Below are 17,899 nucleotides of genomic sequence, written 5' to 3'. Positions count from 1 at the left end.
GAACACAAGTTATATTCACAGAGCCTTCCTTCTCTGCTAAACGGCCTCATCCTGCATTAGAAAAGTACGAAGTTAAAAAAACCAAAGAGCTAATAGAACAATGGCCAAGCATCAGGGAGAAGAAAACACTGAATTTGTCAAAAGAAAGAAGCCTATTGAGTATGTATGATTGTTAAAAATGAAAGAAATACATAACACAGACAGAGATATGTATTAAAAGTTTCTAAAAAAATTACTTCCTGCAGTTATTGTGTTAATTATGTGGGTTAATTGTACAGTTTATCAGTTGTTCTGTACTGGTAATGTTGTGCATTGCATATATTAAATATCCATAAATATGTCAGGGGTCATCAGTTTATTCAATGATAGAAATGGGTGCCTTCAGGAAAAAGGTTGGGAACCAGAGGTCGACTACATCAGAGGGGGCAGCTCTGCTTCTTTTGTATTATGTCTAAAGTTGAATAAAAAATTTGCAGTCTTAGAACATCTTTTCTCCCGTGCTACTTCCTCCACTCATCTCCTCCTGTCTGCCATATGGGCTGCATGTACTGGAACTGATATGTGAAAGATAACATTTTTATATTTGTCATATTTCTTCCTCTAAGATCCCTCCCTCCACCCTTTATTACTTCCATCTGTTATAGCCTTTTCTCTCACATACACACAGATCCTCAGCTAAACACATCAAACCCTCTATTTTCAGCAGTAGCTTTGAATTTGTTTGTTCCCATTCATGGCTAAAAAAACCACATCAGACTTCTGTTTGACATCCGAAAATGTATCCGAGTGGAATACAGAGGATCCCTATCTCCTGCCATCCTGCAGCCTGAGCCTCTGTAATAGGGAAGATTAGTGTCCTAACCCCCAGAGTCAGTGTAGCCCGACTGCTGCTAGCAGTCCACACTGACATGACCAACGATACCATTTCATCATACTCGATTGCGGCGAGGTCACTCTGCACAAAGGTCGGAGGTTAGTGGCACTTTCAACCGTGTTTTAGGGGCATTTCCCACAGCTAGACGGGGGAGCTCATCAATCAAGCTTCAGATAACAGGAAGTCAGAGCAGGACTGTTGTTTCTGGGGAAACTAAGTCCTAGTTTGCTCTCACTGTGACTCATATGTTGAGGACTTTTAACACCATCTGTGCTGCAAAATCCACAAAACTCGTACACAATAGCGAGGTAGACACATGGCCGGGTTAACACTGTCATCCTCCGCAGTGAGACAAAGACAATAAAGGAAGTTAGGTAAGTGCAAAGACAGGATGTGGAGGAGTGTATGCAGACTCACGGTGACATATCGCACACGCACCCCGACAGGATGTATTAAATGCTAATGCGTGTTTCTTTTTGTGTCCATTAGCATCCTGTCACTGTAACCTTGTAAGCATAATGAAAACCACTGCCTGTGTCTCATCTATTAAACTAGTTTCCTCTGGTTATGATGAGGGGCATTGAGGGCATTCTCTCTACAATCGAGTTGGAGCAAAAAAATATATACAATTACAGTAATTAGGGCTGTCAAAGTTAACGCGATAATAACGCGTTAACACAAATTAGTTTTAACGCCACTGAGTTCTTTAACGCATTAATGCAACTTGCGATTTTTAGGTTGTAGCGGGCTCAGTTTTAAAGCTAGAGTGAAGATACTGCCATCATATGAAACCATAATAATTTTTTACTAAACCTAACCAAATAGTTTTGTTGCCTAAACCGAAAGAAGTAGTGTTGTTGCGTTTTTTGTTTTGCTTTGTTTCAATTTACAATGTTAACCATGTTTAAACTGTTTAAGACTGTTTAAAATTGCGACCGTAATGTGGTTTCCCTCGAAACGTAATTGAGAATGCAGTTCAGTTGTTTGGTAATAAACTAGAGCTGTTAAAGTTAACACTATGATAACGCGTTAATGCAATTTTGTTTTAACGCCACTAATTTATTTAACACATTAACGCAAATTTAACCTCTTAAGAGTCCCACGGGCCGCTGATCTTTCAGAGGTTTTACTGGGCTCAGTTTTAAAGCTAGCATCATATGACACTAGAAAACCTAAGGAATCCATTGGTACCAACCATGTCATACTGGCTCGTAGTGAAGGAGATTAAATAACGCTCCAAACTTACACTAAACTGTCATGGCCATTTACAATGGGGTCCCTTGACCTTTTACCTCAAGATATGTGAATGAAAATGGGTTCTATGGGTACCCACGAGTCTCCCCTTTACAGACATGCCCACTTTATGATAATCACATGCAGTTTGGGGCAAGTCATAGTCAAGTCAGAACACTGACACACTGACAGCTGTTGTTGCCTGTTGGGCTGCAGTTTACCATGTTATGATTTGAGCATTATGTTTGTTATGCTAAATGCAGGAACTGTGAGGGTTTCTGGACAATATTTGTCATTGTTTTGTGTTGTTAATTGATTTACAATAATAAATATATACATACATTTGCATAAAGCAGCATATTTGCCCACTCCCATGTGATTAATCGCGATTAAATATTTGAATCCATTGACAGCCCTGACAGTAATCCTTACAAGCAAAAATGCATGGATGTGGTTTTAAAAATGACTTCATTCAGCAGTTTAAAGACAACTTGCTTTACGCATCAAAAAGAGATTTTTTGTTTCAGTCGATCTGCGGCGACCCGGACAATGAGCTCTTCATCAACCCTGTGGCCTGCCTAGTGACATGTCAGCGACCAGAAAAGACCCACTAACGACACCGTAATGAAACAGTAATGACACAGGACATCATGAGTTCAGCCTCCAGGGAGGCATTAGTAGTTTTGTGGCTTTGAAAAAAAGCTCCTGTCTGCAGCAGCTAAAAAAGAAAGCAACACAATAAACAATAGGACTAGAGCATATGTGCACTCCAGGATATTTAGTGCCTTTGTTCCTCCGAGGATGGATCACTTCACAGGCTGTGTGATGACTGGACAATTGCATCTTAGTATTCAAAACGTGTCGCAAGCAGAACAAATGGCCACACTGAATGTAATAACACGTAATAGCAGATAAATGCCTCAATTTTATGGAGACCAGTGTATCGCTGCTATAATAAATTGTATCAGGGGTTAACAGAAACCGACACAGGCAGGAAGGAATTTTTTGAATATTAGATTTGTTTGCTAGCTTTAACCTTAATTTACCCCCATTCATTCTCCCGAGGTCAGAAATAATCATCCGGAGAGGTGCAGCGGCTCTTAAATCCTTTTTCTATTTTCTGCAGAAGTAGTTCTTCTCGAGCATCAGGCTGAATTAAAAGCTGGAAAAAGTGAACGTGGGTGATCGTGATGAACAATTAGATCTTTCTTAAATGACATTAAAGCATGTTCCTACTCATAATAGAAACCCCATGACCCAGCATAACGAAAGGACAAAATATGTACAGTTGTGTGCCATATTATATGAGAGAATTTCCGTTTTATATGCATCTCTTTGTGTTATTCTGTACTCTTTGATCCAGTCGAGCATAAAAGCCATCAAAAATGTGTCACAAGCACATTTTCAATTAAGCTGCCACAGCTGAAAACTTCCATCAATAGCGACGCCAGTCAATAGGTATTAAACATTAAAAACATGTCAAGACAAAATGCTGTTAACAGCAAGTAAACTTCGAAAAAGAAGGAGCAGGAAATACAACAAAAACCTGCTCTGTAATGTAAAGACTGCCAACTAATTCATGGCCAGATTATTAATTGGATGTTGAATTCAAAGGTTTGTTTTTATAATTTGTTGAGCTGAATATATTAACGTCCCTTGGAATCAGTTCTACAGAGAGAGAGAGATGAGAGCTCAGAGACCAGAGCTTCTTTGCTAAACAGTATCATGCCCAGTCAATTAACAACACAAGAGGCCTTGTGTGCCGTAGCAGCTTGGTACGGACACAGAAAGCTAACAAAGTTAAAGCCCAACACTTATATAAATGAAATAAATGTCACAAGTTTGAGCGGATCTGTATACGCAAATTTAATCAAGCCTTCTTGGTGCCTCATTTCAGAGACTTCTATCTGGAGACTTTTATTTCTGACATTAACCGTAAACAGAAGTATGGTGGACATACTTCATACTTCCGTTATTCCCCTTCTGATTACTAGATAGAGCCACTTTTCATTTCAGCTCTTTTCTTGAATGGTAGTGGCCATGCTAATCTTTCTCGAAATCATTGTAATGTTACACACTGTAACTTTAACAATGGAGAAAGCACAAAGCAAGAGTGTAAAAGCACAATATTAAAGGCCAAATCTAAGGCTGCAGCGTTATGATTTGGTAGAGCGTTTAAATGAACCAAGCTGAGCAATCAGTGCCAAAGTTTTGGCGGGCGTGGTGAGCTGAACAGTCAGCTGAGGGATTTAGCGCTCTGTTCACCTCGCCGTCAGCTGATCGGGGGCCCTGCTGATAATGTGGCCTGTCAGAAACACCCCAGCTTAACTAGCTTTATTTGTATTCTTTAGAAAGAAGGAGAGCAGTGGAGTTGTGCATTAGCACTCTTTGTTACAGCCTACGATACTGTAAAACTGAACATGGGATAAACAGCTGATAGAGTTGTTTGACTATTTGAATTTGAGCTTCATTTCCTTTGACAGTCCCATGCTTTGTTCAAGTTAGCCTAGATCGGTAGTTCCCAACGTGGGGTCCGGGCACAGGGGCTGCACGAGGATTTGTCTGCTCTGAGGTTGTCAGAAATAGATATGCACATGTAATCATACTGTAATAACACGCTTAAGGGATAATTTGTACAAAAGTCTGTACATAAGACTGTTCAAAAAGATATTTATATGCCCCATTCTGTTTAAACCAAGTATTTGTGCACAGCTGCAGATAAAGATCATTAGCAACACTAATATAATTAGTATCTTACTACACAGAATTAGATTTGACTGGTGGCTGCGTAAGATTGTTTCCGACTCCTGTGATTCAAACATTTCCAATAAGTCCAAAAGTCAAGATTTATTGAAAAAAGATAGTTGTAATAATTTCCATGATTCATGGCCTTTAGCCTTTCAAAAACAACTTTTTCACTGCTGTCAAGAAACAGTTTGCTCTCCAGCTTGCTGCACACAAAGGGAGGCCCACACTGACGAGTTACATTCATTACAGAAAGTTGATTTATTAAAAAAAAGATTCATTTAATACACTGAAATACTTTATTCAAATTGAGGATTTTGTTTGCAGATTTGTAATGTTTTTAGGGTGATGACGTCAGAAAATATAGGAGGGATAGATTCCATTACCAATCCAACATTAGTGATACTATCGTCCGTCTTCCTGAATGTCTGGATGACATTTTTTTGCTGCTTTTCCTAAAGTAGATGAGTGGCTTAATCCCAGAAAATCCCCCCCAAAAAGTAAAAAACAGCTTTCACTTTGTTAATGCATATGTAGAGTTATTGATCAAGGTTATCACATGTCAGTCTGTGAGTTTAGGTGCACAAAAAGAAACACAGTGGCATCATTTGACCATTTAACCATTCAGACTCACCATATAATAAGACCTGTGATGACAGCAGACCAGGTGAGACAGCAGGTATCAGGCCTTTTGGTGTCTTCATCTATTTCCCTGCGGCAGCAACACAGGCAGACCAGGCATACTGCCAGAACCAGCAGGCTCAGAACCAGACCCACTGCACCAACACATGCTAGAAATATCAGAGACTGGGGGGGGGGGCAGGAGAGTGGAGAGAGAAAAGAGGCAAAAGACAAAAAAAAAAAAAATTCCATCAGTTAAAGGCCCAGTGTGTAGGATCTGGCGGTATCCAGCGGTGAGGTGAGGAGATTGCAACCAACATCAACAGCAAGTTGGAGAGCTACGGTGGCCGACGCAAAAACGCGAATGGCCCTCTCTAGAGCCAGTTGTTGTAAGAGTATTTAATTTGGAGTAGAGCCAGTGTGTAGATTGTGTGTACGTGGGAAGTGAATGGTGAAGCAAGAGAGAGAGGCGGCGGTGACGAGAGCGGGTAACGTTACCGACTCCAGCCCAAGCAGGAAAAATTAACAGAGTTTGGTTTGTTGGTTCTGGGCTACTGTAGAAACATGGCGGTGCAACATGGCAGACTCCGTGAAGAGGGGACCCGCTCCCTGTGTAGATATAAACAGCTCATTCTAAGCTAACAAAAACACAACGATTCTTATTATCAGGTGATTAAACACTAAAGAAAACATACTTATTAACATTATATTCCATTTCTGCCAATAGATCCCCTAATTGTTACACACTGTTCCTTTTAAAGTCAAAGCTAAGCACTTTTCAGCACATTACATCACCCGATTTGACTGTTATCAGCTCATTAAATGTGCGCTATCAGTCGTTATAAGCCTCATAGATGTGGGTCAGTAGGGGCCTGCTACACCTACTACATTGTAAAAGTGAAAGTGAAACTTAAAAGCAACACGTTCTAACACGTTTAGGCAACAAAACCACTTTGTTAGGTTTAAAATAACTACGCCTCGAAAGTGAAAGTAAAACTTAAAGTTGTGAACACAAAGACAACTACACATTGTTGGTTTCACACAGGTTGCGAACCTCGACCTCCTGGGTGAAAGTACTGTGTTCGTGTCCCATCCGTCACCCCGATGTTATGGAGTTTCACGCTGTAAATACTGCAGCACCAGACTTCTTCTTTCGCTCCTGTCATAATTACTACAGTTGCCAGGAGTCGCTGTTGTCTTCTTTTACTCCTTGTGATTGCCCATGTGAATCAATGATAAAACCTACTAGTAGGTGTAACAGGCCCCTTCTGACCCACATCTATGACGCTTATAACCACTGATAACACCCATTTAACAACCTGATAACAGTCTAACCAGCTGATTATATCCACAAATATCAGTAAAGAGGCAGATAGCTGTTATGTGTGGTCTTGACATGTCAGGCTGGGTGACCCCGCCACCCCAGAGGTTGACAGCCTGAGTGAAAACAACCCACCAGCATCAAACAACACTCATGGGTAAAGATATTGTTGAGGTTAGCGTGTTGTTAACTCATCCATCGATCAACTGCTGCCTACAGCAAAAGGGGATAGCTGTATAGAAGTTTGACTTGACTTGTGTAGATTTTTCTGCCACAGCAGAACTTCTTGAACTGTGGCTAAAAAACAGAAATGATCCAAGGCTGTGGGAGGGGAGGATCATGTGACACAATGGCTTTCATTCAGTCTTGTGATTTCTGAGTGTACAAAATAGTCAAAGCCTGAAGGATGGAGAGAAACACTGATGTAGAGAAAACAGGGAATGCTGTATTGAAACAGTCTGTATATGGACACGAAACACTCTGTACTCAGACTATTTCATGATAAATCCCCTTGGCCCTTTGATTTTTTTTTTATTCTCTGCAAAGCTGTTACTTTTATCACTACATAGCGAGTAAAAAAAATACAGAAATTGGCAGTACGCTCTGAGGCAAACACAAATGGCGTTGTTTATTTGCATCAGATTATACTCGGGGGAATATTTCCTGCTTTACACCAATCAGTTTATAATCCTGTTTGTTTTGCTCGTTTTCTTACAGACATGACATATGGCCATTTAGTTATAGTTTTCAGTTGCTTATTTCCCACTGCATACGCCATCTAAAGGCTGTAGACACACAAATGTATGTTTGTCTTTACAACAGCTTCATCAAACAAATCTCCAATCATTTAAAAAGTGTTTACACTGCTGCACAAACATTGGTATTGGCTCATACTTTCTGCGTGTTATTGGAACCAAAAAAATCCCAACTGGGGCTCCCCTAGCGTTGGTCGCAACACATTCTCGCTCCATCAAGTAGAGAGCTCCAGGGATGACGTGTTTTTGTAAGCCAACCTGGAAGTTATCATCGCCCTGGAATACCTTGACAAAAACCCAATGGGATTTTTCCACTGGGTTTTAGATTATTGCAGAAAATAAGCTCTGTGGAAAACAAATGTTTATGATACTTACACGTTTTGTTCAGCAAGATAATCTCCACAAAAATGGAGATGAAACTTTTATGATTTTTTAAGTGTAAATGCAACCGTTAGTCAAAACATTGGGCTATAAACAAACTACACCACGGTTGCATGAGCGCGAGTATACACAACGAGGCTGTGACCTTATTTCAGGCATCTTACTAAAAACCCATTAAAAAAAAACATTGACTTCCAGACGAGGGAACCGGAAGTGCTAAAATGCTAACTCATTTCTGGGTTTAGGACTCATTCCTGTAGCACTCTATACCGAGGCTTGGTCAGTGGCCCTAAGCTTCAAACTATAATGCTCTAGGTACCCCTCCAACGCCAGTTTTGGACGTGTCAATGACGGTGTGTCAATATACACTTGTTACATGCATTGTGTCTTTTCAAAATAAACTTCCGTCTTCACAGGAAGTTAGGTTAAGGCAGCAAAACTAGTTAGTTAGGGTTAGGAAAAAATCATGGTTGACGTGACTGACTAATGACTTCTGAGTCAACGCTGACTTTTAGTTTCACACAGAACACAAACAGCGGTCTCCTGGGTGAAAGTCACTTTATACTACGTCAGTTGCTCTGAGCATCTAATAATGACGCGGGTGGGTGTACATTGGAGTTAGTTGAAAACCCAGTGCGTTGCATACAGACGGTAAAGGGTAAAGGGTGAAGAGAAAGAGAACGGGTTGTTTATCATCACTAGGGACATTAAATTGAGTGGGCTCAAACTCAAAGCATTGAGCTCTTGGTTAGTTTAAAAGGCAAAGAAGAAGAGCATGACATTGGTTTTACTTGCAAATTATTTGCACTCAAGTTGTTGTGCCCACAACTTCAGAAAGTCTGGGTCTGGCTGACTAAGCACTAAGCAGAGCTATTCCTTGACTACAATGTCTGTGACTAATTATTCCATTTGGATGACATTGACACTGGGACTGAATTTAAATTATATTCTTTTGCATATTCTTTGCATAGTCCTTCATTGTTCAAACTCTGTTTCAAGTCATGTCGTACTGAGCCCTAATTTGCCCTTAGATTCACAACAACAGTGCTCAGGATGAAAGAACAGGCACACAGTAATAACAGCCATGTCTCCTAAAAATTAAGTTTCCATAAAACAAAACTGCACTGTGAATTATGTTTCGAAGGAAACTATTTTGGCACGGATTACGGATTACATACGCCCACTTGCAATTTTTTATTAACTTCTTCTAAAAAATGCGACGGGTCACCAATCTTTCGGAAGTTGTAGTGGGCTCAGTTTTAAAACTAGCATCATATGAAACAAGACAACCTAAGGAATCCATTGGTACCAACCATGTCATTCCAGCTTGTTATGAAAGATGCAAAATAACGCTCCAAACTTACGCTCAATTTTGGCGAGGAAAAACTGTCATGGCCATTTTCAAAGGGGTCCCTTGACCTCTGACCTCAAGATATGTGAATGAAAATGGGTTCTCTGTGTACCCACGAGTCTCCCCTTTACAGAAATGCCCACTTTATGATAATCACATGCAGTTTGGGGCAAGTCATAGTCAAGTCAGCACACTGACACACTGACAGCTGTTGTTGCCTGTTGGGCTGCAGTTTGTCATGTTATGATTTGAGTGTATTTTTTATGCTAAATGCAGTGCCTGTGAGGGTTTTTGGACAATATTTGTCATTGTTTTGTGTTGTTAATTGATTTCCAATAATAAATATATACATACATTTGCATAAAGCAAGCATATTTGCCCACTCCCATGTTGATAAGAGTATTAAATACTTGACAAATCTCCCTTTAATTTTGAACAGATAAAAAGTGTGCGATCAAATTGCAAATCATCTTGATTAACTATGGACAATCATGCAATTAATCACGATTAAATATTTTAATAGATTAACAGCCCTATAATAAACACAATATCGATGGGATGTTGATGCGCATTGCTTTACAAACCAAGATCAATGGTGGCCTGAAAAAAAGGCCAGTCATGCCCAGTTGAACAGTTTCAATGTAACTGCACAGAAATAAACTGCAGTTGACCCAGTGACGTGACATTAATTGCACCTTAAACGAAATAGGTCAATACAGAACCGGTGCCAGCAGAGATGCCCTACCTTAACTGGCACCAAGGCCAAAACCTTAATCCAATAATTAGCTAATCATCAGTTTATTGGGACACCGTTGATAAGCCAAGAGCGTAGAGTCTACGTAGTTAGATTTTCTGTCACTATAACTCAGTTCAGGCCCCTCATACTGCTAGTTCCACTCTCTCCTCTAATTTTCCACTCCATTGTTCTGTAATTAGACATGCAGGCACTTCAATTTCCACCGGCTGCGATGCCATAACAAGGCGAAGGCTGCATGAGAGGGAGGAGAAAAGAGAGAGAGAGAAAACAACTACAGTATCTGCGGTCATCACCTTTTATCTTCCCAAAATAAAGCTTGTATAAAGCAGGTTTTAAGTATGCATGCCTGTCTAGTTTAATTAAACAATAAGCGTTAGGAGATGCAGTCTGTAGCTGCTCTGCACTTTCCTCAGAAGACAACAGATGAGCATGTCAAATGAAGAGTTATTTTCAGGCTTGATGGGCTGTGCGAGCCCTACAGACTACCAACAGTCTCTGTGACGCCACCATGGCACTCTTCACTCCTCGCTGACTGGTGCTCAGCTGCGTCAGTGTGACACTGCTGGGATTCAATGACCCACATGGACCTTGACACATGAACAGAGAGGTATCCAGTGAGGGACACAAGCCAGAGTAATGGCTTCTATATTCATAAATGTCCTAGGGCAAAAAGGAGCAAGCAGTGCCACATGGAAGTGCACTTACACACAGCCACACACAAACACTTAGAAACTCATTCATATTTCTTGGGAAGGATTTTTGTTATTTTTTTAAATATAACCCAGACAATAATGGGTGTAGTAAGTCTTTCCAAGCTGAAAATGAGATCTGTATGCAATGTTTTCCTAAAACCAATATATCCACAATGTTTCTAAATTAGATTTAGCAACAATATCATCTGTCATGCAACGAATTAACACAAAGTTGTATTATTCTGGTTGGAATAAATCAAATAATGCAGTGTTGATAGTTTGGCTCACATGAAATTCATTAGTGATTTTTAATTAAATTTATGCCAGTCAAACTACGCTGTCGTGATATCACGTGACTTATTTGTACTGCAACACACTGTGCGAGAATGAATCCAAGCTCTTTGTAGACAAATCTAGATTGTCAAACAGACAAAAAAGAGGAGAAAATGAATTCCATAACATAATGAAGTGATGGACTGCAGATGGAAAACTATGGCAACAACTGAGCACAGGCATCCCATATTTTATATTTCCCATCACACAGCCCATTTGATCTGTAATGACTCTCTGGTTCTGCTGCCCACAGACAGTTTGGGACATTTTTACATGGCCTCAAATGGCCACAAATGTTCTGGGGAAATTGAAATATTTAATTTGAAAAACAATCTTTTTACAATGAGAAAAAAATATGTCTCCATACACTCCAATTTATCTTAAAATAAAAGCATGAAAAGGGCAGAACACATCCATCTCTTAGAGGGAATGTGTTTGTAGTGTTAGAATGAGCAGTGTGATGTTTTTTTTTTTACTTTTTAACATTAAATACAGTTGGGTAATATACATGATGAGTATTTAAAAGTACAAAGAGTAAGTTTATTGTGTCTCTCTAAGCAATGTGTAAAAACACTTGCAGTACATGTTGTTTACTACCTGACATATTTCAGTTAATACAGGTCATGTGTCATCATGTGAGCTCTGCAGGACAGCATGGGGCTCTTATACTTCCTGACATTTGGACCAACACTTGCAGCTCCACTGATGCATCAGAGACAGAAAGTAAAAAACAAATAAGCGTTTATCACTAAACACAGCAGTTTGTCTGAAACTACTTTTTGTCTAGATGTACATTTAAATAAGTTGTTTACCATTGTCAGAGTGGTCCACGACATTCTCTTTTGAAACTATACGTGCGCTTTTACGCACTGGCACAGTTACCAACCTGCTGATAGCTCGCCTCCTCCGGTCTGAAAGTGTTGTCGCCCGACTGGAAAAAGAAATTGAAGTGGGGGAAATTGTGCAGCCAGTATGTCCACCACGGAGCAACGTAATCGAGCCTTGCAGTGGCCATTCCTGCTGGAAAAAGTCAGTCCGAAAAACCCCCTGACAGCACGCTCAGATATATTCCCAGGTTTTGGTGAAAAGTAAAAAATAAACGCGACTTCAGCATTGAAGAGGAAGTTCTTCTGATGCCATTATTACACCTTCAGTAGAACAGGGCAGATTATCACTACTTCCCACTCCCATACTTCTCTTCTCTTCTGTGTGAACTGTTGCGCAACTACTAAAAGATCTTAAGCGTTTGTATCCTCAACACAGGACCGAGTGACGTGATGTTTCAGCTGAAGCTGCCTCCTGCAGAGAGGGCGTGACGACCAGCTCCCAGTCTCAAGTGGGCCAGGCCTCCATGAGCTTCACATTATGAGAAGTCAACAATAATCTGAATGAATGAATGAAAGACTTTATTTCGAACATAAAATAAATAAAAAAAGATACAAAATAATAACAAACACTGTAAACAATTGCTTTTAATTTACAGCAGGATTTCAACAGTATTAACCTGTTATTGCTAAAAACAGTGCTTTACTGTTAATACAAAAGAAAACCTGTTAAATTACGCTCATAGGCCGTTTTTTAACTGAACTATAATGCATTCTTAAAAAAACATCCCTTTACTGCTGATCAGCTGTCTAAACTATCATCAGTAACAGTTTCATGCAGTGTTTTTTTTAATTCTGGGACCTGATCTGCACATGTGAGGCTGGTACATTGTACATGATTGTAAAATCAGTGAATTAGCTTTATTGTTCTTCACTCACATGTTGTTCTGGTTTGCATTCTGTGCTTGTAGCCAGCTATAGACACACATTTTAGGAAAAGTGTCAACAAGTCTATTATAGTCTTTTTCCTAACAACCTTTAATTGTATTTAGTGTGACTATTCCTATGTCTGTAACCGGCTAAGTCTGTTCATCTAGGCAAAAAATAATGTTTATTAAAATGTATGTAAAAAATACAACCTAAATAGTCCATTAAAACAAATCAGTAAGATAATGTAAAAGAAAGGTGAAAACAGCTATATAATGTATCTTTAAACAGTAAATTAACTGTAAAATACTGTCAAATTAATAAAAAACAACAGTTCAAACTGTATTTTTCATTAACAGTACAAAGTTGTAAATTTCAGCAACAGTATAATAATGTTAATTTTACGGTAACATACATTTACTGGGAAATTCTTAACAGTGAAGAGTAATAGTGTCCGAAAAGGAGTAGGTAGAAGTAAAACTTATATTTCCCCACCCCTTTCTCACTTCTCCTCTAATAACTCATATATCATACAATGATAATATAATATAATATAAAAACTATCCCAGATTTATTTACATCCCAAATTAAATATATGAACAGCATCCCCAAGTTTATTTACAACCCACATATCCATCCGGAGTTAAAAAGTAGATATAAACCAACCCTTAATGCACAAACCTTATCACAACCCTTATCACAACTCTTCCTCAACCATATACCTCCCAAAAATATCTTTTTCGTATAGCTTTTTAAAGTGATTTATATTTGTGCTCCGCTTCAACCTATCACCTAACCCATTCCACAAATCCACCCCACAGACTGAAATACACATACTCTTCTTTTTTGTTCGAACACAATGCTTTTTAATTCAATTTTCCTCTTAGATTATAACCCCCCTCTCTGTCACAAAACATTTTTTGAACATTGCCCGGAAGTGAATTATGTCTTGCTCTGAACATAATTAGTTTTAAATTTGACCAAATCCATGAATTTCAATGCATGGGACTTTAAAAACAGTGTGTTCGTGTGTTCCCTATATCCCACATTGTTTACTATCCTGATTGCTCTCTGAAAACATTACATGAGAATCTCTCAAATGAAACAGAAAAAAAATCAATGATCACTGGAGAGACATGCTGATCACACAAATCTCCATATGGATGTCAATGGCTTGTACTTATTCTCCACATATGACTGTTTTCAACAACTTAAAATGATGATTACACAATAAATAAGTCACATAAAAAAAGAAAAAAGCTCTGCACTCTGGCCTCGAAGTGCTGCTGCTGTGTTTTGGTGTAAAGAGGCAGGGGGGGTATTTAGTGCACTATTTATGACTTGTGCTGTTAATGTCTGACCTCTTGTGGACAATGAGGAGCACTGAGGTGATCAGTAATGAGCATTAATGAGATGCTGCAGACAGTATGTTGGCTTGTATGCTTTAATTTACAGTGTGCTGGGTTTTTTTTCCAGCAGTGAAATGCTGGAATTTACACCTGTATCAGAATCACCACATTAACTGTAATAAACGTGCAGGAATTTCTTTCTTAGTTACAACAAATGCAGGCGCATGTGGCACTTGAATAAACAGACTTTTTTATGGTGGTGAGGCACAGTATTACTATATCACTTTTTTATCACTATGTGAATTCATGCAACAAGGCATACAGATGGTTATGGCTGTAGAGGCTCTAACAATGCAGTATTGTTGGACAGCATGAGAGAGTGGTACTGGGTAGGATGTAATACATACTGTAGATAAGAGCATACAGTAGTGATATGGACCTCACTGGATACACCAATGTTTTTAAATCTGGACAAATGTAACCATGAAAGAGCAATTATTAGCATGAATGAATTAATGGGGGTTTTGTGAGGTCTTATTGATAACATTTAGATGTAGACAAATAGTTTTTGAAAATAATACATCCACAGAGCCTTTGGAAAGGTGCAGAAAAAAAATATTATGAATGTGAATTAAAGCTGAAGTAGGCGAGAGTGGAGGCAATATGATTAAAAGAAAGTTATTTTTATGAAATTGTCGCTAAATCCTGACAGTAGTACATGAAACAGGTAACCTGAAAAAAATCATGTGCCTCTGTGTCCTCCGGTGCTCCTAACGACATCTGCAAGATTTCACAGACCAGAGGAAAACAGGCAGTAAGAGCTGATCTGAGGTCTGCTGTCCAGCCATTGTAAAATCTGTTGAAAGAACGCCAAGTTCTGGTTACATGACCGGAGCACAGCCAATAGGAACGCTCTCTCTCTCTGAAATGACCTGTGATTGGTCAAAGTCTACTGTCACGGGCTATATTTTCTAAAGCCTGAAAACAGAGCCATGAGGAGGTGCAGAAGTCTAGGTTTCTCTCAGAACACTTGAATTACAATATGCTGAAAGGTTATTATGGAATTTTTGCCCAATGATGCCAAAAATATACTACCTACTGCCACTTTAAATCATTTAAAACATTTTGGCGGGTCCAAAATGAATGTTTCGTTTGATCTCTGTGGAAGATATCTGACGTTTGGTTCCCACTTCTAACGAGGCTTGTTAGCCAATAGTAGAATAACGTTGGTATCACGTGGTATCTCTGGGTAGTCAGTCAGTGTGGAAAAAAACGGATAAATGGCTGAGACTGACGGTAAGTGCCTGACAACGACTTGTTGTGAAGTAAATGCAATGAAACAGGGGAGGGAGAATGCGACATCTAGTGGCTGAAAATTATCAATAGCCCATTTAAGACTTTTTGTTCTCATGTCGAGTGATTGGAAATGAGTAGTAATATTACTGAGCAGGACTGGACTGAAATAAGAAAACATATCACTCTATCAGCTTCTGTGTGATGACATCTGGCTCTGACTCATACTGCATTTCCTCAAGGTCTGTTTATTTTTCTGTTAATTTATTCAAAAGATAAAGTTTGATTCCTCTAGAACTGCCTACAGCCTATTTGAATTAGATATATGTTGATATATAACTGGGCCCTATCTTCTGTTTAACCACACTGAGATTTAAAATTGTATTGACAATGTAGACTCATGGCAAATACAGCAGGTTCAACATACTGTATAGTTACAGATAGAGCAGACCACTACAATACCATCACTCAGTAGCCTAATGTAGATAGCAAGCCTTTGGGTAATCAACCAAATAAAATAAAATAAAAGTCCAGTGGCAGATAAAAGGGAAGACGACGTCATTTACATTTTGCCCCGAGGAGGAGTTGTTTTATCTACATGGAGTAAAGAGCGGCTCCCTTACAAGCTCAACCATCTTGATATCATATGGCCACCGCTGTAATTATTTGGTTGCTTTGATGCACCTCCACGGCCAGAGTGCCAAGAGAGTGTGCTCTGAGTCTGAATACTCTGAGTAGGTGATACTTGAAACACACCGCATGAATATGAATCCGCGACTGTGCTCTGCTTTCACAAACAGTCGGATTCGGTGCCAGGAAACTCTCGGGTGATTGCGGTGCCAATCACTCCGGGGACCAATGTGGAAAAAGGGAATGACATGAATAAAAGCACCTCTGTCTGCGTCTCTTTAATTCAGGCCACATGCACCAAGCCTCCTCGCCTGCTGTTCATTTATTCTTGTTATCTCGGCGCAGGCGAAAAAAATGTCAGACCCACAAATCACACTGATGCCAGTGTGAACTTGTACCCGGAGGATGTATGTAGTTAAGCCACAAAAGATAGTCTTATTTCTTAGTACTTGTTTTCAGTCAGGCCAATTCATGTCGGAGTCTAATTAAAATGAGTGTACCTTTGTAAATCAGTGTGTAAAATATTCCACCAACACTGCTGGGGTTTGGTTCCTCTGGTTGTTTAAAGTGCTTCGGATAAAAGCCTCCACCAATAGGGAGATGGTTACATGCAACACTTCCCCACCCAGACAATGAACCATTAGGTGGCAGCCCAGCACTTTTCTGTAATGCTTCTACTGTCCAGTGGTGTCCTCTGTTTATGTATATCTGTGAACGAAACCTCAACTCATCATTGCACATAGCTCCTTTGTGCATAACACTGTTCATAAAGTGAGATCTAATCTTAATAGACTCTGGCTTATAGATCAGATCCACTACAACTCTCTTGGAATATAATCTCTGGGGTCAGCAGTTTGGGCATTGATGTTACAGGAAAATACATATCAAAGAGGACTTTGAAGTCAAGTAACTAAGACCGCACAGTAAACCTCAAAGTGGGCAGTGAAGGAATAAAGTCATATAGTGTGTGACAAGTCTCAAGGTCAGTAGTGCTCCTCCAGCAGCTCTATTTGAATGTACAGAAAAAAAACTGCTGAATTTCAAATCGTGAGCCAAACATTCCTTTCGGAGCAGGTGATTCTCCGACCTTGATTTTTTTTTGGGCAGCCACATTTCACCCAGGGCTGCCTTGAGAATAATGTCACACCCCTGACTGGAATTACAGACAGAACTCTGCGATAAATCTGCTTTTTTTCATAATGCGATGAATAAGAAATGCATGAGATGCCTAGACACAACTTGGCTGCGTGCGGAGGTTTGCTCTTTTCAAGATAAAAAGGGTAAAAAAAACCCACTCCTCACAGTCCTCGAGGTTGTTGCTTCTTCCTCATCATGTGCTCAAGTGTCCTCAACAAGCGCTGGATTTACCTCCTGATTGACTGTCTCCATAACAATCACAGGGATGATTGGTTCATTTAAAAGTGCTCTGAAGAGCCTCGCGTCGACTTCCTTATACTACCGTCTCCTTCCATTCCAAGCCGTAACAGTTACTGCTCACTGGCATGTGGAAATGCGTTGTATTGGACTTTTCCTCCTTCATGGTTATTGCTTTTTTTGGATTTGTGACTCAAATCCCCTTGCTCTATTTTGAGTGATTTATACATAGGAGTGAAGATTTATGCCTGAGAGCTCAATGTGCCGGTATTATCCAATCAAACCGGGCTGCTCAGTGGCTCCTGAGATTGCATTAAAGTGTAATATCAATGCAGCAATCCTCGGGATATTGCCACTTTGAAATACCCAGTGTCCCTGCGATGCTATAGCCGCGTGTTATGATCAAGGGGGATTTGTCTATTTAGGTAATGTTTCATGG

General features: G+C 39.6%; 1 protein-coding gene across 1 annotated transcript in view; it reads right to left on the bottom strand.

Moving 5' to 3' along the window:
- The window catches only part of LOC119502555 (protein tweety homolog 2-like), a 39,608-nt gene extending 27,231 nt beyond the window's left edge, over nt 1-12,377 (bottom strand). Inside the window, exons 1-2 of the mRNA XM_037793615.1 lie at nt 11,950-12,377; nt 5,487-5,659 (exon numbers count right to left, since the gene is read on the bottom strand). Coding sequence (XP_037649543.1) covers nt 5,487-5,659; nt 11,950-12,078 — 302 coding nt within the window. The 5' untranslated portion in view covers nt 12,079-12,377. The remainder of the gene's footprint in view (nt 1-5,486; nt 5,660-11,949) is intronic.
- Between the last annotated feature and the right edge of the window lie 5,522 nt (nt 12,378-17,899).

This window comes from Sebastes umbrosus, chromosome 14 (genome assembly GCF_015220745.1).
Source record: "Sebastes umbrosus isolate fSebUmb1 chromosome 14, fSebUmb1.pri, whole genome shotgun sequence".
In the NCBI taxonomy this organism is placed as follows: Eukaryota; Metazoa; Chordata; class Actinopteri; order Perciformes; family Sebastidae; genus Sebastes; species Sebastes umbrosus.
The sequence above is the reverse complement of the archived record's forward strand: the minus strand, read 5'-3'. Positions and strand labels throughout refer to the sequence as shown.